Source organism: Heloderma suspectum, chromosome 16 (genome assembly GCF_057233095.1).
Source record: "Heloderma suspectum isolate Gila_16-S chromosome 16, 16-S_ref, whole genome shotgun sequence".
NCBI classification, from domain to species: domain Eukaryota; kingdom Metazoa; phylum Chordata; class Lepidosauria; order Squamata; family Helodermatidae; genus Heloderma; species Heloderma suspectum.
The window spans coordinates 16,098,981-16,125,598 of record NC_139473.1 but is presented as its reverse complement, the minus strand read 5'-3'; the positions used below and the strand labels follow the sequence as shown (position 1 = coordinate 16,125,598).

At 46.6% G+C, this 26,618-nt stretch overlaps 1 protein-coding gene across 18 annotated transcripts in view; it reads left to right on the top strand.

The window, feature by feature from the left end:
- SPNS3 (SPNS lysolipid transporter 3, sphingosine-1-phosphate (putative)) overlaps window positions 1–26,618 on the top strand; it is an 89,580-nt gene that overhangs the window by 38,644 nt on the left and 24,318 nt on the right. For 13 of the 18 annotated variants that reach the window (XM_084822722.1, XM_084822725.1, XM_084822721.1 and 10 more), the window contains 7 exons: window positions 1,203–1,957; window positions 4,188–4,253; window positions 14,074–14,210; window positions 16,962–17,113; window positions 18,832–18,898; window positions 20,236–20,381; window positions 25,316–25,468. In XM_084822722.1, the coding sequence (XP_084678848.1) occupies window positions 1,771–1,957; window positions 4,188–4,253; window positions 14,074–14,210; window positions 16,962–17,113; window positions 18,832–18,898; window positions 20,236–20,381; window positions 25,316–25,468 (908 nt within the window). In that variant the 5' untranslated portion in view covers window positions 1,203–1,770. The remainder of the gene's footprint in view (window positions 1–1,202; window positions 1,958–4,187; window positions 4,254–14,073; window positions 14,211–16,961; window positions 17,114–18,831; window positions 18,899–20,235; window positions 20,382–25,315; window positions 25,469–26,618) is intronic. The other 5 variants (XM_084822712.1, XM_084822710.1, XM_084822706.1 and 2 more) reach the window with 5 other exon arrangements.

The window sequence follows — 26,618 nt, the reverse complement described above, 5'->3', positions numbered from 1 at the left end:
CCTCTTAGTGGTTGACTTCAGGAAGTTTGCTTCACATGTGTCATGTCTCTGCAGCTTTCGGATTCACCCAGCTATAAGCAGGAATGGCTTCAGTGCACTCCAGTGACACGCCATTCTGGTAATGTGCGCGACCAAGAACTGATTGGGCTGGTGGGTCGGCTTCCCACGCCAGCTCTGGCAGCTGGACTGCAGTGGTGTGGACAGTTCCCGCTCTGTCTTTGCACACCCACATGGTTCTTGTTGATGCGGATCATTGGAGGGACATGGGACTGGACCCTACAAAATCGACTCCCCAAAATGGATTAAGTACACGTTCGGCTTTGCCCTGACAGCAGCTGATCGTGCTCCAGGAATCTGGCTGCGTGGATCCAAGGACCAATCTGTCAGGGGTTCTGTCTGTGTAGGATTGCCAACTTCTTTTTTACCAGCCTCTGTAACTCTGCTTTTAGTTAGCACGGATTTAAATTCGTACTATATCCATCCCAAATCAACACTGTCTACAATTCCACACGGGGCAGAGCCTGGACAACTCATCTGCCTCATTTCTTTTTCCGGAAGCAAATGCACATGAGTGTATTTGGAGTTCCAGATTGGATGCTTTGGAATAGTTGAATTTGTCTATTTTGGTTTCTCTCGGTTTTTAATTTTTCCAATCCTAAATTTGGTTTGTCCCAAACTTTGAGAATTTTTCCATTCTTAAGTTCAGTTCATCCCAGACATTGGTAATTCTTTTAGAAAGTTCACATGAACGTTTGTACGCATTTTAGTGTGCATTTCTAATGTACAGACTTCTTTTTTTGCAAACCATTTCCCCAGAGTAATGCCTTTTTGAATGCCGTTTTTATCAATATACACCTCTCTCCTTAATATAGCAGCCTTAGGAGGGCTTCCGCCCTGAACAGCAACCTAATTAAAAAAATAAATAAACAAAACACATTTTTGTACGCATCTTTTGATTGGAGAAGTCCATGACAAAATTCGGAGAAGTGCGGATTTCGAAGGATAACTGAGTTTCGCCTCACATATCGGCTTAAATGTGCAACATTAAAATGGGAAGCAAATGATTTTCTCCGCCATCCCTCCTTTTGGGTGCAAGAATACAAAATCTTGGAAGATAGGGAACTGCCCTCTACTTAGTCAGACCCATGGTCCATCCAGCTCAATATTGGCAGCTTTCTTGTGACAGGAGTCTTTTCCCGCAGCCTTACTTGGAGATACTGGGAAGCAAAGGGCTTGATGTGACGGATCTTGGAAGCTAAGCAGGGTCAGCCCTGGTGAGTACTTGGATGGGAAGCTAAGCAGGGTCAGCCCTGGTGAGTACTTGGATGGGAGACCGCCTGGGAATCAGGCTTCCTGCGTTGAGCAGGGGGTTGGACTCGATGGCCTTGTAGGCCCCTTCCAACCCACAATTCTATGAACCTGGGAAAGTGCTCTCCCACCAAGCCATGGTCCTACCTTGCCATGTGCTTCAAAGAAGAGCTGATCTCCAATTAGCACGGTACCCTCCTTCCTTGCCTGCAAAACCAAGGGGTTTCCTGCAGCTGTGGTATGAGAAATGACCTGCTTTTCTCTGCAGACATGCAATCTCACTGGCGGGGGAAGTGTGGAGGTTTTGCGGCTGGGTTGAGGGTTGGTCTTTGCAGGAAATGACTGAGCAGAGGAAAGTTCCTCATAATGCAGTAGTGGAATTCAGAGTCTCGGCGCAGCACAAGACAGGCCAGCTCCAAGCCCCGCCGTGACTTCGTGGGCTGCACCTGCTGCTCCAGGGACATGATGGAGTTGACAGTCCCAGGCCCACCACTTCAGTCGCCCACACCTTCGAAGGCATATGGGACCATTGAGCTGAATGGACAGCCGCAGGGCTCGGCATCATCTCCCTCCAAAAGGTCTTACCTGGCAGTCGCTGTCCTGTGCTATCTCAACCTGGTGAATTACATGGATTGGTTTGTGGTACCAGGTAAGCTGGGTCCCACTCCCTCTGTAATGCCAGGAGAACCTTCAGCTACCGAAGTGTGACAACTTCCAGAAAGGGAGCTCTGTTCGGAACCTCGGAAGCTGAGTCAGACACTACAGAGTGTCAAATTAGCATAGCAAAGCTAGGAAGATTGCGTGATTGCAAATGGCTGTGTTTGTGAAGAGACCTTGTGTTTGTCTTGTATAAACATTTGAGCTTTGCATAGAAATGTCCCTGGCTGTGCATTTCATGGCTTCATTGTTTACATCCCCACTTGCACTCTCTAAGCCTGTGTGTGTGTGTGTGTGTGTGTAATTTGCCTGCTAACTAAGGAAAATAGTTAGTGCTGGGAGCCAGTGTGGTGTAGTGGTGAGAGTGCTGGACTGGGAGTCGGGAGATCCAGGTTCTAGTCCCCACTCAGCCGTAGAAGCTCACTGGGTGCTTTTGGGCCAGTCACAGACTCTCAGCCCAGCCTACCTCACAGGCTTGTTGTTAGGATAAAATGGAGAGGAGGAGGAGGATTATGTATGCTGCCTTGTGTTCCTTAGGAGGAAAAAGGGCGGGATATAAATGTAATAAATAAATTAATAAATAATAAATAATAAGGATAATGGAGGAAGCCTTTCCCACAATTAGGATGCAATCCTATACATGTTTAGACAGAAAAAGTCCTACGACTCCCAGCATTCCCCAGCCCGCCATGCTGGGAGTTGTGGGACCTTTTTTCTGTCTAAACATGCATAGGATTGTGCCCTTATTCAGTTAATCTTCCCCAACCTGGCACCCTCCTGTGGAATACAACTCCACATCTGGATGGTGCTGGGTTGAGCAAAACTGCTTTAAGGTGTCTTTTTTGCTGTACTTGATGAAAGATGAACACATTTATAGGGACATCTGCTTTTGTGGGCTAAAGGGGACATGTACTTCATGTTCACAAAGTACAGCTGGCAGACACCTGCACACTCATACACTCAGCTATAAAAAAGAAAGGGAGATGTAAGCCGGAATAAACCTTTAAACGTGTTACACATCTCCCTCTTTTGCCTCAGCATCTGGAGTCTCTGGGGGTGTCAGTAAAACACCTTCTGGCAAGCAAGATCTGAAAAACCAGGAATATTATGATCTGGCATCCCCCCCACCCAAATTAACCGACCCCCGAGGTCCACCAGATCCTTTCCACGGAAGTTCATGTAGGGTCGACACTCAAACGTTGCCAAAAAAAATGCATCACCCAAAAAGACAACAGAAGAATTCACAGATTTGCGTAAAATTAATAGAATCATAGAATTCTAGGGTTGGAAGGGGCCTACAAGGCCATCGAGTCCAACCCCCTGCTCAATGCAGGAGTCCAAGTCAGAGCATCCCTGCCAGGTGGCTGTCCAGCCTCATCTTGAATGCCTCCGGTGTGGGAGAGCCCACCACTTCCCTAGGTAATTAGTTCCATTGTCTTATTGCTCTAACAGTCAGGAAGTTTTTCCTGATGTTCAGCTGGAATTGTGTATGTTGCAAACTAAAGTTGATGGCCCCTTATGTTTCGAGAGATGATTTGAGATGCCTTGTTGGGTCCGCTAATTCTGCCAATAGGAGAGGCGGACACCCTTTTCTTTTCGACCTGATGCCTCTTTAGCTGTGTTTTCTTTCATCCGAAATTCAGGAAGCAAGGAGAGAACAGGACATTTCTTCTCAGAGTTCCTCTCTCAGGTTATTGGCAAATCAAGATAAGATTGCAAGAATGGAATGGATCTGAGTAAAGGCAAAGCCTGATGCAAGATGCCAGCTCCTTTCCAAGCTAATAGAAAGCAGCAGCTTTGCATAACCTGAGGTGCTACCTTGGCCAAAGCCGCACTTGTTTGCAAAACCTCTGTTGCCCTTCGAGCAAAGATAACCTGCAAGCTGGGCCAAGGGATTGGGTTCTCTCATTTCATATGTACAGCCCCATTTTTTTTTTTTTACGGTGTATGTCTCAAACCTTAGCAAAGGGACACTGACAGTAACTAGAGTGTCAGACCAGAGAGACCTGGGGTCAAATATCTACCCGGCCATAAAGTTTACTGCGTGATCTTGGGCCAGGTTAACCTGACTCACAGGGTTATTGTGAGGGCAGAGTGAGAGGCCAGGCTTGCTGTTCTGAACATCCAGGAGAGAGGAGTAAGTGAACAAATGTAAGAAATAAACAAAGAACATTGTCCCACCACTTTGTGGTTGTGATGCTTTCTTGCTCTTGTTGTTACAGGGGTGCTTCTAGAGCTGCAGAATTACTTCAGTCTTGATGACAGCAGCGCGGGCCTGTTGCACACTGGTAAAACAATTCTCCCTCATGGGCTCAAGCCAATGGAGGCTGGTGGCTCCGATGTCAGTGGGGCGGTGCATCCGCTCCGGGTTTCAGTCAGAACTCTAAAGGAGCTTTCCAAGGGGCAGAAGCTCCTTGGATAGCTCCTTTAGAGTTCTGGCTGGTTCTGACTGAAACCCAGAGTGGATTCACTGCCCCACTGACATCAGAGCCACCAGTCTCCACTGTTTCAATCTGTCCTTTTCCCCTTCCCTTCCCTTCCCTTCAGTCTTAACCCATACGTTTCATCTTGTACCTACATTCTGAAAGTACACTTCTTACCACCACGTCTTAAGCATAAAAATGTGGGGAAATAAATCCAGGGTTGATCATGCAGAGATTCAAAATGCATGCGCAATGTGAGAAAGTGTGGTGCATCAGCTGGAGTGTCAGGCTAGGATGCGGGAGACCCGCGTTCAAATCCTAACTCAGCCACGAAGTTCACTGGGTTGCTCCTTGGATCAACCCATGATCTTACAGCCTCACCTACCTCGCAGCATTGTTGGGAGGATAAAGTGTGTCGGGGGGGGGGGGGGGATCACAGATGCCAGGTGCGATATCAATTTTAGAAGTAAAATAATACAGACACAAGTTGAAGTATTAGACCGTGATTTGGGGGAAAACACGAGGGCATAAACAAACTGGCTGGCACCTGCTCAAACACGATTACGAGATGACCGTATAGAATTCTGTTGTCTTTAGTGGGACTCTTTCACTAAGGTGTTGGCTGCAGGGATGAGACAAACAATGGGTTGGATCCAGACTATGGCATACTTAGAGGAGACCCATTAAAATGAATGGGATGTAAGTTAAAAAGGTAAAGGTGTCCCCAACCAGTTGTGTCCGACTCTAGGGTGTGGTGCTCATCTCCATTTCTAAGCCGAAGAGCCAGCGCTGTCCGAAGACGCTTCCGTGGCCATGTGGCCGGCATGACTGAACAGCAAGGTGCATGGAACGCTGTTACCTTTCCAGCCGAGGCGGTGCCTATTTATCTACTTGCAATTTCTTGCTTTCGAACTGCTAGGTTGGCAGAAGCTGAGACTGAAGACGGGAGCTCACTCTGTCACGCGGCACGCGGGTCTCGAACTGCTGTCCTGCCGGCCTTCCGGTCTGCAGTTCAGCGTCTTAAGCACTAAGCCACCACAGCCCCGCCAAAGAAATAACTAACATCCCATCAAATAAATGGGATGTAAGTTAGTCTTGACTAATTTAGTTCCCAGTAATTTCAGCGGATTTACTCTAAGTATGACGTAGTCTGGATCCAACCCTGTGTGTGCAGTGCCAATATATGCTAGCAATATTCTGGGTAACACATGTTTACCTAAATGTCCATTCTGCTGTGTCCAATGCACCTTGTTCCTATCTAAATGTATTTAGGACCACAGGCTAAGACAAGATCCTACAGACAATATGATCTGGGAAAAATTAGGCTTGACACTTCTAAATATTTCCTTACTGTAAATCCCCATGACCTCAGTTCAGGCATTCACTGAGTGCAGGCCTTGAGGTCAGCTTCTAAAAATGCTCATTTTCTAACCAAAGCACGTGTAGTCCTTGTATGATTGCGTGTGCTGCAGTGCCACAGGCTGGCGACGGAATCCCACAAATTTCAGGTGTAAAAGCATGCCGCGAAGTTGATTTCAGCAAGGGGTTGCTTGTTGAGCTTAGGTTTGCAGCACCATAATCAGTGCTGTGTCCCCTCCATGCTTAAGGGCACCAGAGCTCAGGGGCACAATATTTGCTTTGAATGCAAAAGGTCCCAGGTTTAACCCCTGGCGTCTCCAGGTATAGCTGGGAACAGCTCCTGGCTGAAACCCTTGGGAGATGTTGCCGGCCACTATGTAGACAATATTGAGCTAGGTTTTTTTAAAACTCTGAAATGTATTTAAAATGTTTATAAAGAGAAACACGAGGCAGCAAACAGACAAAATCAGAAATATTTAAAAGCATTTAAGGGAGCAATCCTATGGCCGCTAGATGGCCATCGGATATCTTGTTTTCCAGGAACCAACCTCCACCCCCTTCCACGCTGCCTTGGAGGCAATGCGAAACAGCCCCATCCTCCGCGCTCGCAAGAGGAGTGCGGAGCAGCTGAAAAGGGGCCTGGCTGGGGGCATTCCGGGGCGGGGAGGACGGAAATGCCTGTATGACACATCCAATGTGTCGTCTGGCAGCCTCCTCCCCTGCGCCGTGCTCCTGTGGCTAGACAGCCGCAATTGGCTGTCTAGCCGAAAATGCAGGGTAGGAGGAGCGTGGAGGGAACGATCCCCTCCATGCTTCTCCTGCCCTGCATTGGATAGGCGGTTACCTCCGAGTTCAGAGTTGGCCGCCTATGTGGATAGGACTGCACCCTAAGAAATATAACTTCCAACCCCTTACTCATACAGCCATCTTTAAAACCCAGATTAATAATAAACCAAAATCATTTGTGAGCAGAGAGCTTTGGCTATAGAAATGTAATAAATAAGTAAATAATAGCAGGGCAATTAAAACAACAAACCAGCAAAGGGTTATTCAAACGTTTAACCACACACCTTTTTAAAAAGCCAAGTTTTAAGTAGATTCCCGCTATGAAAGTACTGCAGTTCCCCCAAACTGGTGCAGTCCAGATGTTTTGGATTAACTCTCTCAGCATCCCTGACCGTTGGCCATGCTGGCTGAGGCTGATGGGAACTGCAGTCCAAAAGATCTGGAGGATGCTAGGTTGCAAAGGCCTGACAAATCTCTGTTGGCAAATCGTTCCGCAAGGTGGGGGCAACCACAGAGAAGGCCCTTGCTGTTTTCCAGCTAGCTTCGTGAGGGTGAGAGGTTCGTAAGTAATGCCTCAGATGAGAAGCAGAGCAATGAGCCTGCCTGTGGGAACTTAGGGAACAAGGCAGTCCTTAAGGTCCCAAGCCGCTTGGGACTTCAAAGGTTAATGCCAGCACCTGGAATTGAGTCTGGAAACAAACTTTCAGCTGGTGCTACTCGGTTAAACTAGGCATCACATGGTTAAAAGGCCTACCCCCCCACCAGCAATGTCACGGCTGCATTTTGCATCAATTGCAGTTTCCAGATGCTTTTTGAGGGCAGCCCCACATAGAATGTGTTAACGGTAGTCTAATCTGAAGGCAGCTAAGACATGGATGACTGTAGCAAGGCCTGCCTTTGACAGGAGCAGTTATAGCTGTGAGTCAGCCCAACTTGAGAAAAGGCGCTCCCTGCACCACCCCACATCTAGCCAGAGTGCTGGATGAAGGAGCCCCCCAAAACGATGAAGATGATCTCTCAGAGTGTGCAACTTGCCATCCAAGACAGGTCGCACATCTAACCCCGAGTAAGGCAATCCATCTCTCAACAATATTTCCGTTTAGTCAGGATTAGGTTTCAGCTTGATTTGCCCCATCCAGGCCCAACAGCGGTTCTGAACTTGTACCACCTCCCAAGCATCAGATGACAATGAGAGACAGGGCTGGGGGTCATCTGCATGCTGACAAACGCCACTGAGAGGTCCGGGAAAATCAACAAATACAGTTTATTAAAAAAAAAAAAACTAAACTAAAAGCTGAAGTTGCTCAGGAAGCTGCATTTAGCACCTGGTACCACATCCTGTGCTTTATTCCACATCCCCGTAAAATGGTGGCATAGATGCTGTCCTGCACAGATGGCGTCATCCCATTATGACCATTCGATTATGACACCACCTCTCTTATTTTCTTTGCATTCTGGCCTCAATTTTTTTTAAAAAACAACAACTCCACATTAATAAAGAAATAAATTTCTGCACATAGAAAACTAGCATATCAGGGATGAAGCCTAGATGGCTTTCCTGACATGCTAGATTTCCATATGCAGGGATCGTTCTTATTCTATTATTATTAGCATTCAATTATGTGAGCAATCTGAAGTATTAGAGAGAGGCAGTCTTATTTATTTATTTTTAAACATTTCTATCCACCTATTTCCCAAAGAGTTCTAGTTTGCTCACAGCAAATAAATATTTAACAATTAAAAACATCCCCCCCAACATAAACCACAAAACAGCAGCGGAAAGGCACAACACACAGCAATGAAAAAATATTTTAATTGTTAAAAAACACAAAAAACAGATTGATTAAAACGGTTTTACCACTTATGTGAGAACAAGGACACATTTTTGCTTTCAGAATGTACTTTATGTATGGGAATAGCATTCACAGAGTTGCGGATGACAATGGCTGTCCAATATCTTGTGTCACAGGCGTTATGAATGCAGGGCAGGAAGGGGCTTATCTTCCCTTTGTGCGTCAGGCCACATTTGGTTATTCCTCAGAAGCCAGGGTCAAACAAAGCTGGAGAACATCCAAAATTTCCCAATGGAATGAAGAGTCACAGTCTTAGGATGTTGAAAACCCCCCACTTAGCTTTATTCCTTGAAGTAGCCCAACACGTTTCAGCTCTGTGTGGTGCGTTTGGGCTTTCTTCAGGGACTCAGCCAAGAGCAGAAAGGGACAATTTGAAATAAAACTTTCAAGTTAAACATCATTATATAATCATACTGCAGTAGCGCTTACTCATTGTTTCCAAAAATTGCCTGCAGAGATCTGTGAAAAAGATATGCCTCTGAGATGAGTCCTGCAACTGGTGACATGTTTAATATGCCGTAGTTTATATACATATACACGGAAACATTTCAGCTGTATCCATGCTATTCCTGATTAGGCTCAAGGTCTCCCACCACTTCTGAACAAGCACCATATTCTTAGCGTGTGTCTCAAAAACCCGGTACTTTACAAGAGAGGCAGAACTACGGTTTCTGCCTCTTTTGTAAAGTACAGGGTTTCTGAGAGCCCATCAAACCATGTATGCATTGCATACCAGGGACAACAAATCATTTTGCTTTAAAGCCAAACTGTATCTTTAACTGGAGTTGTTAGCATGACAGTAATGGTTATGAGTTTGGGTTTTTTAAAGGATTTGATAGAGATTTCCCCCCCTTTCTCATTGCCCTAGAACAGGGGTGGGCAACTTGTTGCCCAAAAATCTGGAGGACCACAACTCCCATAATCCTTTCTCATTGGCTATGCTGGCTAGGGCTGATGTGAGTTGTAAGCCAAAACATCTGGAGAGCCAAAAGTTGCACACCCCTGCACTAGAGCCGGAAGCCACCTACAAAGTTGCACACCCCTGCACTAGAGCCGGAAGCCACCTACAAAGTTGCACACCCCTGCACTAGAGCCGGAAGCCACCTACAAAGTTGCACACCCCTGCACTAGAACTGGAAGTCACCTACAAAGTTGAACGGCGGGAGATTCAGGACAGATCAAAGGAAGGACTTCTTCACATAGCGCAGAGTTAACCTATGGAATTTGCTACCACAAGATGCAGTGATGGCCAGTAATTTGGATGGCTTTAAAAGACACATTCCTGGAGGAGAAGGCTATGAGTGGCTACTAGCCATGTTGGCTGTATATTACCTCCAGGATCAGAGGCAGTATGCCTCTGTATACCAGTTGCTCGGGAACAGCAGGAAGAAGGTACTGTTGTCCTCGTGGCCTGCTTCTGGGCTTCTCACAGGCAACTGGTTGGCTACTGTGGGAAGAGAGTTCTGCACCAGACTGGCCTTTGGCCTGATCTAGCACTTAGGATCATACCTGATACAAACACTGTTACAATATAGTTCTGTTTTGTCGAGACTTCTCCCCATGGTTCAGCTATCTTGAGAGAGAACAATACTTATCACAGTATTGTCAAGAGCTGACGTTTGTTGCCCCTGGAAAGGCCTTTAATGCCCTCCATTTCCAAACAGTGACAACGGCATACCTGGAGGGGAAGGATAAAGGGACCCCTTTGGTACAGTGGACATGTATCTGGCTGGTGGGGGAGATGGGAGATATGGCACGTTACTTGTTACGTTGTGCCCTGTATAAAAATATTAGGCAACATTTCTTGGGAGATCTTCTAAGAGCAAGAGCAGGCTGGCCTACTGCTGATATTATCTGTGATTTGTTGGCGGATTATGACAAAATGATTCCGATCAAGGCTGCAACCTTTGCTGTAGCAGCCCCAAAAATCCGCCGATTTTTTTAAAAAGAAGCTAGATGTAGACTGTGGAGGGGTCCACCTGCTATAGTGTCCTGCTAGTATTGTCACTGGGGTCTATATTGTGTTGTTGTTGTTCAGTCGTTCAGTCGTGTCCGACTCTTCGTGACCCCATGGACCATAGCACGCCAGGCCTTCCTGTCCTGCGCACTCTCCCGGAGCGTGCTCAAGTTCATATTCATTGCATCGGTGATGCTATCTAGCCATCTCATCCTCTGCCGTCCCCTTCTCCTTTTGCCTTCAGTCTTTCCCAGCATCAGGGTCTTTTCCAGGGAGTTTTCTCTTCGCATTAGGTGGCCAAAATATTTGAGCTCTCACAGCCATACATTACTACTGGGAAAACCATAGCTTTGAGTAGACGGACCTTTGTTGGCAAGGTGATGTCTCTGCTTCTTACTATGCTGTCTAGGTTGGCCATAGCTTTCCTCCCAAGGAGCAAGCGTCTTTTAATTTCATGGCTACAGTCACCGTCTGCGGTGATCTTGGAGCCCAAGAAAGTAAAATCTGTCACTGCTTCCATTTCTTCCCCTTCTATATGCCAGGAAGTGATAGGGCCAGATGCCATGATCTTAGTTTTTTTAATGGTGAGTTTCAAACCAGCTTTTGCACTCTCCTCTTTCACCCTCAGCAAGAGGCTCTTTAGATCCTCTTCGCTTTCTGCTATTAAGGTGGTATCGTCTGCATATCTGAGGTTGTTGATAATTCTCCCAGCAATCTTAATTCCGACCTCTGATTCATCCAACCCGGCACTTCTCATGATGTACTCTGCATATAAGTTAAATAAGCAGGGTGACAATATGCAGCCTTGTCGTACTCCTTTCCCAATTTTGAACCACTCGGTTGTTCCATGTCTGGTTCTTACTGTTGCTTCTTGACCCTCGTACAGGTTTCTCAGGAGACAGGTAAGGTGGTCTGGTACTCCCATCACTTTAAGAATTTGCCACAGTTTGTTGTGATCCACACAATCAAGGGCTTTAGCGTAGTCAATGAAGCAGAAATAGACGTTTTTCTGGAATTCTCTTGCTTTCTCCATGATCCAGCGAATGTTGGCGATTTGATCTCTAGTTCCTCTGCCTCTTCGAAACCCAGCTTGTACTTCCAGTAGTTCTCGGTTCGCATACTGCTGAAGCCTAGCTTGTAGGATTTTGAGCATCACCTTGCTGGCATGTGAAATGAGCGCAATTGTGCGGTAGTTTGAACACTCTTTGGCGTTGCCCTTCTTTGGAATTGGAATGTAAACTGACCTTTTCCAGTCTTGCGGCCATTGCTGAGTGTTCCAAATTTGTTGGCATATTGAATGCAGCACTTTAACAGCATCATCTTTTAGGATTTTAAATAGCTCAGCTGGAATACTGTCATCTCCGCTAGCTTTGTTGTTACTAATGCTTCCTAAGGCCCACTTGACTTCACTCTCGAGGATGTCCGGCTCAAGTTCAGTGACCGCACTATCATGGCTATCAGGGACATTCAGATCTTTCCTGTATAGTTCTTCTGTGTATTCTTTCCACCTCTTCTTAATCTCATCTGCTTCTGTTAGGTCCCTGCCTTCTTTGTCCTTGATCATGCCCCTCTTTGCACAAAACGTTCCCTTGAGATCTCCAATTTTCTTGAAGAGATCTCTAGTCTTTCCCATTCTGTTGTTTTCCTCGATTTCTTTGCATTGTTCATTTAAGAAGGCCTTCTTGTCTCTCCTTGCTATTCTCTGGAACTCTGCATTCAGTTGGATATATCTTCCCCTTTCTCCCTTGTTTTTCGCTTCCCTTCTTTCCTCAGCTACTTGTAAAGCCTCATCAGACAGCCACTTGGCTTTCTTGCATTTCTTTTTCTTTGGGATGGATTGAGTTGCTGCCTCCTGAACAATGTTACGGACCTCCGTCCATAGTTCCTCAGGCACTCTGTCTATCAGGTCTAATCCCTGAAATCTATTCCTCACCTCCACTGTATATTCATAAGGGATATGATTGAGGTCATACCAGAATGGTTTGGTGGTTTTCCCTACGTTCTTCAATTTAAGCTGAAATTTTGCAAGAAGCAGCTCATGATCTGAGCCACAGTCAGCTCCAGGTCTTGTTTTGACTGACTGTATAGAGCTTCTCCATCTTTGGCTGCAAAGGACATAATCAATCTGATTTCGATATTGACCATCTGGTGATGTCCATGTGTAGAGTCATCTCTTGAGCTGTTGGAAAAGCGTGTTTGCTATGATCAGCGTGTTCTCTTGGGAAAACTCTATTAGCTTTTGTCCTGCTTCATTTTGTACACCAAGGCCATGCCTGCCTGTTATCCCGGTGATTTCTTGACTTCCTACTTTAGCATTCCAATCCCCTATGATGAAGAGGACATCTTTTTTTGGTGTTAGTTCTAGAAGGTGTTGTAGGTCTTCATAGAACCGATCAACCTCAGCTTCTTCGGCATCAGTGGTTGGGGCATAGACTTGAATTACTGTGATGTTGAATGGTTTGCCTTGGATTCATACTGAGATCATTCTATCGTTTTTAAGATTGTACCCCAGTACTGCTTTTCCCACCCTTTTGTTGACTATGAGTGCTACTCCATTTCTTCTAAGGGATTCTTGGCCACAATAGTAGATATAATGGTCACCTGAATTAAATTCGCCCATGCCTGTCCATTTTAGTTCGCTGATTCCCAAGATGTCGATGTTCAATCTTGCCATCTCATGTTTGACCACCTCCAGCTTACCTTGATTCATTGATCTGACATTCCAGATTCCTAAACAATATTGTTCTTTAGAGCATCGGATTTTCTTTTCACCACCAGACACATCCACAGCTGAGTGTCCTTTCAGCTTTGGCCCAGCCGCTTCACTCTTTCTGGCACTACTTGGAAATACCCTCTGCTCTTCCCCAGTAGTATATTGGACACCTTCCGACCTGAGGGGCTCATCTTCCGGCGTCATCTCTTTTAGCCTTGTGATACGTTCCATGGGGTTTTCTTGGCAAGAATACTGGAGTGGGTTGCCATTTCCTTCTCCAGTGGACCACATTTTGTCAGACCTCTCTGCCATGACCTGTCCATCTTGGGTGGCCCTGCACAGCATAGCTTATGGCTTCACTGAGTTACGCAAGCCCCTTCGCCACAACAAGGCAGTGATCCATGAAGGGGTATATTGTGTTACCAGTCTCAAATTTTAGCCTTCCTTTTCAGTTCAGTTCCTTTATATGTTCTTTGTTTTATATGAATTTCTTTTATATGAATTTCCTCTGTTTGGGTTTTTAGTAAGCGTATAGGCTGTTATGTAGATATTTTGTACTTTTGTGGTTTTTATCGGCCTTTGTGCCATAGGCAAATAAATCTGACTTACTACTATAGTTCTATTTTGTAAATTCATCTTGAATATAGCCTAGAACAACCTTCTTCAACCTGGTGCCCTTCAGATGTGTTGGACTACAACTCCCAGCACCCCCCAGTTAGCCCCCACTTGCAGGGTACCAGGTTGGGAAAGGCTGACCTAGAAGGACATCCTCCCCCTCCACCCCCAAATGCAGACATGCTGGTTTAAATCCCAATTCTTTCTCAGCATACCCTACCTCACAGGGTCATTGTGTGAGGATAAAATGGGGAAAATGACAGCCATCTATGTTTTCCTGAGCATTTTGGAGAAAAGGTGGGATCAAAATGAAATAAATACACTGTAAGGGCAGCCCTGGAGAATTTCCCGAGGACACCACCTGCCGTTGGTCATCACCTCTCTCCTTTCTTTCCATGGCAGTTTTTGTCCTCTGTTTCTTGTTCTCGGCGCCTCTTTTTGGATATCTTGGAGACCGATACAATCGGAAAATCATCCTGAGTGCTGGAATAGTCCTCTGGTCAGGCGTTACCCTTGGCAGTTCCTTCATCCCTAAGACGGTAAGGGTTAGTTATTTGTTTGCGGGTGGTTTGTTTGTTTGTTGTTTTGCCTGTGTTCTGTTCTGGGCACCATCTTTGCCCTTCTGATGGTGTGTTTATGCATTCAGAGCTTGGAGAATGCCAAATGCCCTTGGGTTGAGGTCCTCAAACTGGGAGGGTTGAATTCCAGGAGACAAGTTCTTACTTTGGCTGGTTTTCAGCAGGGCTGGGTGAAAACATGGCCAAAACAGAGGAAACGCGTCACCAAAAAAGAGGACAAATGAGGGCACAGATATGCATAAAATATGCTGATTCATGTGTACATAAAATTTGAAAATAATCACAGTTTGGGTTGTTGTAGGCCTAGCAGCCTCAAATCTGTTTCCCGGCCCCCAGATCTATTCCCCAGAGCCCCGAGTGTCCATTGGTGCTAATCGAAGTTTTTTTCTCAGCTTAATTTCTATGGACGGGGAAAATTTTAAGGGGGATTGCAACTGGGGAGGGAAGGGTTACCTTTCCCCTCCTGACATGCTGCAATGCCCCAACCAAAAAATATCTCCCTCTGGCAATTAAGCCTAGGAAAAAAATGGTTTTTTCCCCCAATTGTTTTAGTGTGATCTGGGTCAGCTTGCAAATTAATTGAAGAATTTATTTTATTTGAGATTATTTGGATGACAAATGAATTGGCTGGCTTTGCCTCGTGTGCAATTTAAATTGTAATAATTATTTCTAAATTTGCATATATAGATATAAATTAGCATATGCAGATTTTATGCAAATTGTGTCCTATGGCCCTGTCCCCTGAATCTTTTAAGTGCCTGGCAATACCCTTGATTTCAGTCATTTAGCGCTCAATCCTATGCATGTTTAGACAGAAACGAGTCCTACAACTCCCAGCATTCCCTGGCTGGGGAATGCTGGGAGTTGTAGGACATTTATCTGTCTAAATATGCATGGGATTGTGCCCTAAAATAGAAATACAATAAATCCCACCCTAGTGGAGAAGACTGGGACCTGTCTGCTTTAAACTGGACTTGGACCGGACAGCCCTTCAAATAGAGGACTCTTTTAAAATAGAGGACTGTCCACTGTAAAGTGGGACCCATGGCTACCCTATTTCCAGTCAACGTCACTTTCACTTGAGTTCAACCATAAGCAGGGATGTTGGAGGAATCCACAATAGAACCAAATGAGTTTGAATTTTCATGAACCAGACCCACGAATTCTACAGCAGAGCAGATTTTCCCCTGTTGGGTGGATTCAGTGGACCTGCAGACCGTTTTTCTAACTTTCCCAAATTTTGCACAAATTTTGTTGTAGAAAAATACACAATAAAAAATGGCCAAAAATGCACATTTCCCCCATAGGCTAAAGCATGAAAATGCTCCTTTGGGGGGAAATTTATGCATTTTCACAGGTGCAAATTTGCACAAGCGAGAATTTGCACAACTTCAGAAGCACCCCCCCACAATTCCTTTGATGGGTGCCCAACAATCCATGAAACACAGATAGAACGGATTTTACGCAATCCATACATTCCTAAATATAAATCTTGTTTCCATGATAATCTGAATTTTTTTGAAAAAAAAATCCTCATGAAAATTTGCAGGATATAAAGTTTTAAACAAACAAGGTCTCCACAAAAGGCAAAAACTGTAACAGTGATTTTCTAGGACAAGTTCCAGAAAACAGGGAACCAACCCTGGTAAATAGCAACAATGGAAGGATGTATTATGCTAGCCAATCTCTTGGGACCAGCTTGTATATCTGTCATCATTCATATGAAACAAGGATATCGATTATCTCTTCATCTGCCTACCTTAGGTATGCTTGAAGATTTCACTCAATCCCCAATTTTAAGTGAACCAAGCTGATTTGCATCTCCCAGACAAACACATGGCTCAGAATGCAATGATACTTCAGTTTTTGCACTTCTCCGAATTTTGTGATGCAGTTCTGAGCTCAAAAAACATACCAAATGCATGTTGCAATAGGTATTTTAGATTGAATGCATACAAAAATGAGTATTTTGTGGGGAAATAAGGTGGGTTCTTTTTTGTAATCACAGATGGGATAGAGCAGACTTTTGAATAAACACATGCAAAACTGACCTGCAAACAGACTGATCTGTTCATCTTTAGCCTGCCTTGAGCTTGTCTTGAAAAGAAAGGCATGTAAACAAAATAAGTAACGACTGTATTAGATGTAAGCATATCCGTTGCTGGGAAATCCAGTTCTTTTTTTGAGTCAGCAGAGTTCTACGGAGTATATGACTCAATCTAAGTTTGGAGCTAAGCTGAAGGCTTTTCTCCAAACTCTGGAAATGTTTTTTTGTGTGTGTGTCCCACCCCCCAGTTCTGCAATTTGCACAAATTCCTGAGCAATTTGCGCAAATTCCTGAGCAATTTGCGCAAATTCCTGAGCAATTTGCGCAAATTCCTGAGCAATTTGCGCAAATTGTGGCCAAATTTGCATGATTTTGCTCACATTTGCACAAATTTGGCTGCAATTTGCACAAATTGCTCATACATTTGCACAAATTGCAGCACCTTCTGGAAAAACATGCCAGATGCCCAGGAAAATCCACAAAATGGCTTAACTCACTGTAGACAGAGTCAGACACCGAGGTGGGAACTGAAAAGAAGACCAGGGGTCCGGACCTAGGAAAACCCGTTGAACACCCCCCAAATGGATTTCTATACCTAGCCAGATACCGCAGGTTGTGATTTAATGTGTCCTTTTGAAGTCCTCGCACATGTTCTCCTCCTCTAGATGGGCTGGCTGTTTTTCATTACACGGGGTCTGGTGGGTGCTGGCACCGCTAGTTATTCCACCATCACCCCCACCATCATCGCTGACCTGTTTGAGAAAGACCATCGGACTTGGATGCTGTCGCTTTTCTATATCTTCATACCGGTTGGAAGGTAGATCTGCATATTAACAGTTGAGGCCTGTGGATAAGGACCCGCACTCGGAGAATGAGTTTGCCATTAGCATATAGGAGGGATGCTCACACTCACCTGGGGTCCCCATCTGACCCTTGGTTATGCTCCTTCCCCATATGGCCACCCCCTTTCTCTTGAGTGCTGGTCCTTTGGTTGTTTCCCAGCTTTTGTGTAGTTTTCCTCCACTCTGAAAGGTTGAAATGGCTCTTCCCATCACTGGAACGCGGCCCCTGAGACCCCCTCTGAATTTGCATTCAGCTCTCATGTTGAAAGAGATCCAACACCCTTAGTGTAAAGGATGAGTACTTTTTTTTGGTATGGATGGATGAATGTGTTCAAGGGCTCCTTCACACCGGGCTTTTATCCTGCCATGGAGACTACTCCTTCATGGATGTTTGCGGGCCCTTTACATGATGCCGTGACCCTCCAAGGCATCTCCTGCATTAAATGCCCTTTGTTCCGTTTTTAAATAGATTGCAGATAATGAGCTATCAAATTACCCTGTTGTGTTCCGCTTCAGTTCCTTAAAGTGGCAAGAAGAGGTGTGAGATGAATGACTGATAATGGAAGACTCAGATAAGGTGGGGGGAGGGGGGAAGGGGAAGGGGAAAAGGAAGCACTTGTAAAGGGAGTCAGTTGTGATCCTGCATTTAAAACGGAAGCAGAAAGCCCCATTTTAAATGCAGGATTTTAGGCTGGTGTAGAAATGCCCTAAAACAGGTATGAGGAACTTCCAGTCTGCGGGCCTGATATGGCCAGCGAGGTTCCGCAATCCAGCCCGCGGCAGTCTCCCAGGCTTTGGCCCCTCCCCATCACATTTTTGATCCCTGTCGCAGCATGCTGGATGGAGAGGTTTAAAACTCTGTCCAACGCACCACAATAGGGATTAGAATTGGGCTCTCTGCTCCTCAGTTGTCTAGTGTAGATCAGCTGAGGGAAGGAGAAGGGCCAATTTCCCTTCCCGTCATGGCATCCTGGTTGGAGAGAGTTAAAACTTCCCATCTGATGTGCTGCAATGATGAAGAAAATGCCGCCTCCCATCCTCAGCTGACACGCATGAATCAGCTGAGGATGGTGTGTGTGTGTGTGTGTGTGTGTGCGCGCGTGCGTGTGTGTGTGTTTGGGGTTGCTGGGAAGTGTGTATATATAATATGAATGTGTGTGCGTGTGCACATGAGTGAACGGTATATGTGTGTGTTTCCCTTGGACCGGGACAGGTTCCCCATCCCTGACATAAAATGATAAATAGGTGAAGGGTGTAGGGAGCTGCCTTATATCCAGTCAGACCAGTGGAGGCTGGTGGCTCTGATGTCAGTGGGGGGGTGAATCGGTCAGATCTCTTCGCAGCTTGGACAGCTCCTTTAGAGTTCTGACTGGTTCTGACTGAAACCCGGAGTGGATTCTCCACCCCACTGGCATCAGAGCCACAATTCTCCACTGAGTCAGTGTCCTTCTGGCCCAGTTTTGCCCACTCTGACTGTCCACAGTACTCCAGAACCCCAGGCCCAGAGACATCTCCCCATCTCCTGCTCCCTGATCATTTTAACTGGAGATGCTGGGACTTGAACCCGGGGCTGTCTGCATGCCAAGCGAGGGCTCCGCCACTGAGCTCTGGTCCTTCTCACGAGGGGTGATTCCCCAGGCTGGGATTTGGCCGCCTAATTCAGATATGGACTTGGCCTTTTCCTCTCTTGCAGTGGGCTCGGTTACATCACATCATCTGGAATGGCGCATGCCACCAGCTACTGGGGCTGGGGCTTCAGGGTGAGTCTTTTCTTGTTAGATTGGGTCCCTTTCGGAATCCCCGTCCTGGCTATCACTTGGGGCTTCAGCTGGGCAGCCTCTGCTGCCCAGGTTGTCTCAAGAAGAGCCAGGCAGGTTAAGCAAATAATTCACAAAAGATGGTGGCCAGAACAGCACCACGGTTCTGGAGTTTTAAACCGAAGGCCTGATTTTAAAACGACGACAACATTATTTGCAATGCAGGAACTTATAAAAACCGCAGATGGAAAACGCCGTCTTAAAAGAGGCATTCTGTGGGAAAGAGAAGACGTAATATCTGCATTGTCTAATAACAAACGAGTGTGCTTTTTTTTTTTTTTAGTACTGTTGCTCTTCTCAGATGCAAATGCATGTAGATTTAATTGATTATTCCTCTAATTAACTGACTAATACAATTAATCAACTAAGGTATCAGTGCGATAACCTATATACACACTGACCTGGCAGTAAGTCTCATTGAACTCTATGGGACTTACATTTGAGTAGACATGTACAGGATTACACACAGTATTTTTTTTTATTAAAACAAAACTGGATAAAGCTCTAATACAAGGGTGGGGCCCTGGACTATCAATCCAATCATCCCCAAACACTGGCCATGCAGACTTGGCCTGATGGGAGTTGGAGTCCAAAAACACCTGAAGGTTCACCACCCCTGCACTTACATATATCACATGCACACACACTCAGCCTTCCCCAAACTGTTGCCCTCTCGATATTTTGGACTTCAGCTCCCATCAGCCAGCATGGCCAGTGATCAGGAATACTGGGAGTTGTAGTTGAAAACATCAGGAGGGCACCAGGTTGGAGAAAGTTGATTGAGCTCTGTCTTTATCTCTGTCTCTGTCTTTATCTCTGTCTCTGCTTTTATCTCTGTCTCTATCTGTCTGTCTACATACAACACACACATACAGTTGCACAAGGACACACATACATGAATGCTACACATGGTAATAACAGTAGTAGTAATTCTCTAATGCTGGGAGTTGTAGGACTTTTTTGTATCTAAACATGTATAGGATTGCTCCATAAGGGATGAAAAAAGATCCTTCCACACCAAGCCCCACTCTTGGTTACCCCTTCCTTCATTTCAGCTGTATAATTTAGGGTGGTGGGGTGGGTAATGGGGATTGCTACTTTTAGACTATGGGGAGTTGGGAATCCTTGAAGATCTACCGCAAATCACCCAAAATTCTGTCAGTACAGTTCTATGTCCTGCCCACTCGTGATCTAAATGTTGCCACTCTAATAATGGTCGTCAAAAGCCCCTTGAAAATGCATTTCATCTGTATCATCATCAATTACTTGTGTCTCTGCAGGTTACCCCTTGTCTGGGGGCTGTGGGTCTGGCTTTCCTAGTTTTCTTGGTTCCTGCATCAACCTGCCGTACTGCTGAGAAGCCCAAGGCTGACAAACACAAAGACCGCTCAACCTGGCTCAAAGATGTCTCATCTCTCTGCAAAAAGTAAGGCACTCCTGCTGTTGCCATGTCACAGCCCTTCAGGTTTCTAGCCCTCATGGAACGTGTGTGCTGAAAACAGCCCAAAAAACAGCCAAGGTTAGGGCAAAGCTGTGTTACTATGTTTATTGCTGGCCCTGTTCAGACATCACGCTAAGCCATGATGGTTAGGAGTTTTGAGCTAAGCATGTTAGCTTAGCGTGATGTCTGAACAGGCGTCTGTCCCAACATGGTGGTTTGTTAACCACGGATAGGGATGTACGAAAATTCCGCCATGGATCTCGGGGAGGCCGAATGCCAGCGCATTCGGCCCCCCGAAATCAGTGGTGGAATGGCCTGCCCCCCCCCCCCCCGGGACGAGACTTACCTTGGGCGGATCTTCTTGGCGGCGGTGGCTGCGGCGGCCGGCTGCTGCCACCGCCATTTCCAGTAAAAAACAACAACAACAACAACAACAACATGATAGGCTACATAAAGATTTACGTAGCCTATCACAGCTGACTTTAAAAAAAACAAAAAAACGCGCGTACGCAAATGGCGGCGGCCACGGCCGCCGCCATTTGCATTCCTTATTTTGGCACATCTTAGTCTACGTAAACATTTACGTAGCCTATCACGGCTGACTGCAGGGACGCAAATGGCGGCGGCTATGGCCGCCGCCATTTGTGTCCCTGCTAGCCAGCGGCCGGATGTCCGGCTGCTTGAGGAGCCAGCCGGCAGCTCCGCAGAATTCCTGCAGAGAACAGCCGGCCGGCCAGGATTCCAGGGGGGGAGGAACAGAGCACCTCCCCCCCAGCAAGGATTCCGGGGGGAGGGACGGAACGCCTCCCCCCCAACCATAAACATAATCTGCGAAAGGTAAGTACCTTTCGTACATCCCTAACCACGGACTAACCATGTTCACTGACCACTTACTGCAAGATGGGTAGTGGGCTCTACCATGGCTTAACGTGATGTCTGAACAGACTCCATGGTTAATTTTCAGCTGCCATAGAGCTCTGCTGCAAGAACGGCCTAAGAAGGAGTAGCCACTGAGCACCAAAATGGCCGACAACACCAAACACCAAAATGGCCGACAGCGCAAAGGCTGCTGGGATGTATGGCCACCCATCCGGAGGACTGCGGGTTCCTGTGGGAGGGAGGGTGGTTAGAGAATGATTAGTCTAACCATGTTGCAGAACATGGCTACCTGCTCATGTGGCAGAACCATTCGCAGTGGTTAGTGGTAACCACCCTGCACCATGGTTAGCCTAACCACCCTTCCCCACTGTGTGTCTGAACAGCGCCACTATTTTTAAAGTCCTCACTTAGGTTTTAGTGAAGACCAAGACTTTCCCTCTCGCTACAGTTGTTAAATCAACATGGCAAAGTTAGGAATTAACACCGGTTATTGCTGCTGTCATGAACAAAAACTTGTATATGTTTGAACTTTGCATAGACATTTCAGGCGCAATCCTATGGGAATAGGCGGCCACCTCTGAACTCAGAGGCGACCGCCTATCCAATGCAGGGCAGGAGAAGCACGGAGGGGATCCTTCCCTTGGTGCTTCTCCTGCCCTGCATTTGTAGCTAGACAGCCAATTTTGGCTGTCTATGTCAGGGTGGAAACTGAGCCCATAGAGCCCCAGAGCAGTTCTGATTCTGAGGAGGAACAGCAATCCATGGGAGAGGAGCTCACTCATATCTCACAAGCAACGCAGTTGGCAGAGATTCCTCCTGCCAGCGTTCCTGGGATAGATAGCGACCCTGGCAGTGAGAGAGCATGGGGGGGGGGCTTGCTGGATGCTTGGCGCAGACGCAGGGAGCAACGACAGATGGAGGGCGCAGAAAGGAGGCGCTCTGCTTGTTTGGCGCTCAAACAACAGTCGCGTCCCGAGGACCCAAGGGAACGAGGGAGGATCTCTCCCTAGCCCATAAGTTCAGAGTCTTCCCATGGTTCTCCTTCAAACCTGGAGAAACTTACCTGGAGCTTAGGCTACTCTGCTATCTTTCCCCAGTACTGTTCCTTGCTTTGTTGCTAGTGAATAGTATCTGAAAGAGTCATAAAGTAATAAAAGAATAAAGTCTCGGAAAGAATCCTCGTCGTCTGTGTCCTGAGTTGGCTATTGGAGGGGACTGCAAGAGGCAGCTAGGGTGCTCCTGACAGTCTAGCCGCAGGAAGGCAGAGCAGGGGAGGAGGCTGCTGGATGACACATAGGATGTGTTGTACCGGCATCTCCGCCTTCCCTTCCCCGGAACGCCCCATTTTGGCCACTCCGCACTCCTCTTCTGAGTGCGGAGCACAGGGCTGTTCTGCTCTGCCTGCGAGGTGGCGTGGAAGCGGGGGGAAGGTTGGTTCTCCGGGAAAACCATGTGGTCTCTGAGGTCAGTTCCCAGACAACCACATATCCTATGGCCATCTAGCTGCTGACTAGTGGCCATAGGATTGCTCCCTTATTTATTTGTTTATTTATTTAACATTTATTTATTTATCCCAGTCCCCAGCCAAAAAGCTGGAGCAGCTTACATGGAATCAGTAAAACAAGACAGTCCGTTCTGCTCAGGCTTACAGTCTAAAAAGGCATAATACACAAGAGGAAAAAAGCAAGGGGTCTTGCAGTGAGGCTGGTGAACCCCCCCCCTTCTTTCCCAATGCCATTGTTCGTCTTCCATTTCAAGGCCTTTTGGCCTTGCTGTTGACATTTTTTCCTTCTATACCCCAGCATACACACACACACACACACTAACTAACACACACACACACACACACACACACACATACATACATACATATATATATATATATATATATATATGCCAGCTGAGGATAACTCTGATGAGATGAGCTCTGCTTTGCAAAACCAAATGCCACAGTAAATCTCTCAGGCGTGACAAGCTGATTTCTGTATCGCTAGAGGGTGCTGTTGACTCGCAGACGTCTTCCCATGGGCGCCTTTCACATTTTCTATTCAAGACCAAGCAAGATTTTAGACGTATCCATTCTGGAAGGATACGTGATTGGGTGCGCTACTTAACCCTAGCGTAAAACCCGTGTTGGTGCAGAAATCTTTGACTCGTGTCATGACATACTTGCCACCTCCCACGCTAGGGATGGCAAGTTCTTGATTACCCAGAATTCTATGATGTCTGTCCATGCTATAGGTTGGCCAAAAAAGAGGACACTAAGAGGCTACAGTTGGCATGAAATGTGCCCATGCCAATTTATATGTATAGCTGCGCACTTGGAAACAATTATCATTTCAAGAGAAATACAATACAGCTCATCCTAGCCGGTAATACCGTGACCTGGTGATTTGTTTGATGGCTTCTCAGCTTGTTGTCCAGGTTGATGGACAACTCCAAACGGTGGAAGCTGGTGGCGCTGATGTCAGTGGGGCAGTGAATCTGGTCTGGGGTTCAGTCAGAACCAGTCAGAACTCTAAATGAGCTATCTAAGGTGCTTCGCACATTTGAGACCCCTGGATGGCTTCACACCTTCGAGAGCTCCTTTAACGTTCTGACTGGTTCTGACTGAAACCTGGAGCGGATTCACCGCCCCACTGACATTGGAGCCACCAGCCTCTGCTGACTTCAGGGGGTCCCTGCCTGCTCTTCCTTCTAATGGTTCTGTACCTTTAAGCTGGACTTGGACCAGACAGCCTTCCAAATAGAGGACTGTCCTCTGACAGACCTTCAAACAGAATGGTGTCCCCTAAAGTAGGACCCGTGGCCAACATACTACGTTGGCCAGCCCCAGGAACTGTCATATCATCCCCCTGTCCTTCTCCTTCTTCATAATAGCATTTATTATGTCAGGGGGCTGGAGACAAAGCCCTACAAGGAGAGATGGAAAGAACTGGGCATGTTTAGCCTTGAGAAGAAAAGACTGAGGGGAGATAGGATTGTGCTCTTCAAGGACTTGAATGGCTGTCCCAGAGAGGAAGGCCAGGATCTCTTCTCGATCACCCCAGCATGCAGGACATGGATTAATGGGCGCCAGTTACAGGAAGCCAGATTCTGGCTGAACATCAGGAGAAACTTCTTGACTGTTAGAGAAATACGACAATGGAACTCATTCCCTAGGGCAGTAGTGGGCTCTCCCACAGTGGAGGCATTCAAGATGAAGCTGGACCAGCCACTTGTCAGGGATGCTTTGACTTGGGTTCCTGCACTGAGCAGGAGGTTGGACTCAATGGTCTTGCAGGCCCCTTCGAAGCCTACTATTCTATGATTCTATAATTCTATGTAGCACTGTCAGATAACGTAGCGCTTTACAGAATAATATAAGCAACAACAAAAAGACACCTGCCCCCATGAGCTTACAGTCTCCTCTTTACAGATGTTACCTACCTGTACACTGCTATCATCATCTAAGGCCTTCCTCCAATTGCCTACTCCGAGGGAGGCTCTGGAGGTGGCAACAAAGGAGAGGGCCTTCTCAGTGGTGGCCCCCCAATTATGGAATGAATTCCACAGCGAGATAACATTGTTATCTTTTGGCACCGGGTTAAGGCCTTCCTCTCCTCCCAGGCATTTGGCAGCATATGATAGGTTTTTCATGAAGTCATGAGAGATCGTCTGGACGTGTATGTGTGTCCGCTCTGTTTATACGTTTGTAGTTAAACTGTTTTTATATTATGCATAAGACTGTATTGTTAAGGTTTTTCATCGTTGTAAACCACCAAGAGCGCTTTGGCTGTTGGGCAGTATAGAAATGTAATAAATGAAATGAAATAGGAACATAGGAAGAGCCCTGCTGGATCAGACCAAGGGTCCATCTAGTCCAGCATTGTGTTCACACAGTGGCTGACCAGCTGTCAAGCAGGAGCCCACAAGCAGGGCATGAACGCAACAGCACCCTCCCGCCCATGTTCCCCAGCAACTGGTACCGAGAGGCAGCCTGCGTCTGAGACTGGAGATAATATATATCCCTTTCTCCCTTCTGCCCCCCACCCCATCAGCTGGAGCTTTTTATGGTCCTCGCTGGGCGTGACTGCCATGGCCTTCGTCACTGGAGCGCTGGGTTTCTGGGTTCCGGTGTTCCTTTTTAGAGCTCAGCACATCCTTGACCGGATACCTGTATATAAGAAGGAACTGTGCGACACAGCCAACAGGTGAGGCGAGCGTACTTCTGGGAAAGCAAAAGGAGGATGTGGGGAAAGCTCTGAGGGGGAGCTGAGAGATGGGCAAAAAAATATTTATTTTGTTTTATTTAAAACATTTATATCCCGCCCTATATCATTAGGATCTCAGGGCGGCGTACAGATAAAATCAATTTAGACAGTGTAAAACAATAAATAATTTAAACAGCTGAAAACATATTAAACCATTAAGCAAGCTAAGACCAATTTAAAATCTAAAACAATAAAACAGTTAAAACAGGTGTGCTGCTTTAGGGAATGCATTAAGCCCTCAAAAGCTTTGATAAAAAGCCGTGTTTTAACTTGGTGCTGAAATGAAACCAGTGTATGTGCCAATTGGGCCTCCAAGGGGAGGGCATTCCACAACTGGAGTGCCACCACAGAGAAGGCCCCCTCCCATGTCCCTCCATAGTGTCTAACTCACACTGGTGGGATGCAGAGGAGGGCCACTCCAACAGATCTCAGTCCTCAGGCAGGCATATATAGGGGGAGGCGCTCCCTCAAACATCAAGGGAGGGAGTCCCAAGCCGCTCAGGGCTTTAAATGTCATCACCAGCACCTTGAATTCTGACCGGAAGCGTATCTGCAGCCAGTGCAATCCCTTTAAGTCTGGTGTTATGTGATCTTTGTGAGGTGTTCTGGTCAACTGTCTAGCTGCTGCAATCAGGACCGGAAAGAGCACCAATCCTGTTAGCTTTACATCTGCAGTCTCTGTAAGGTTGAGCTTGGGTAGGGGGCAGGAACAGACGTCTTCTGCCAGTCTGAGACAGGAGGCTGTACTTGCATGCCAGCGAGGAAACTTTGCTACCACTCTTCTCCCTACCATGTCAGTTGCCTATGTGGATGGAACTTGGAGGCTGGGGTATGGAAGGGCAGCTCCCGCTGCCCGTAACTAAGCCTTGTGTTGGATCACACCTCCTGGCATGGCTGGCTGGGGGATGCTGGGAGTTGTAGTCCAGCACCTCTGAAGCCCAGCAGGTTGGGGAAGCCTGCTGTAGCAGCTATGGGAGCTGAGAGCTCAGTGGAGGTGGGTAGCTCCGATGTCGGTGGGGCAGTGAATCCGCTCCGGGTTTCAGTCAGAACTCTAAAGGACGTATCCAAGGTGCAGAGAGTTTCTGGCTAA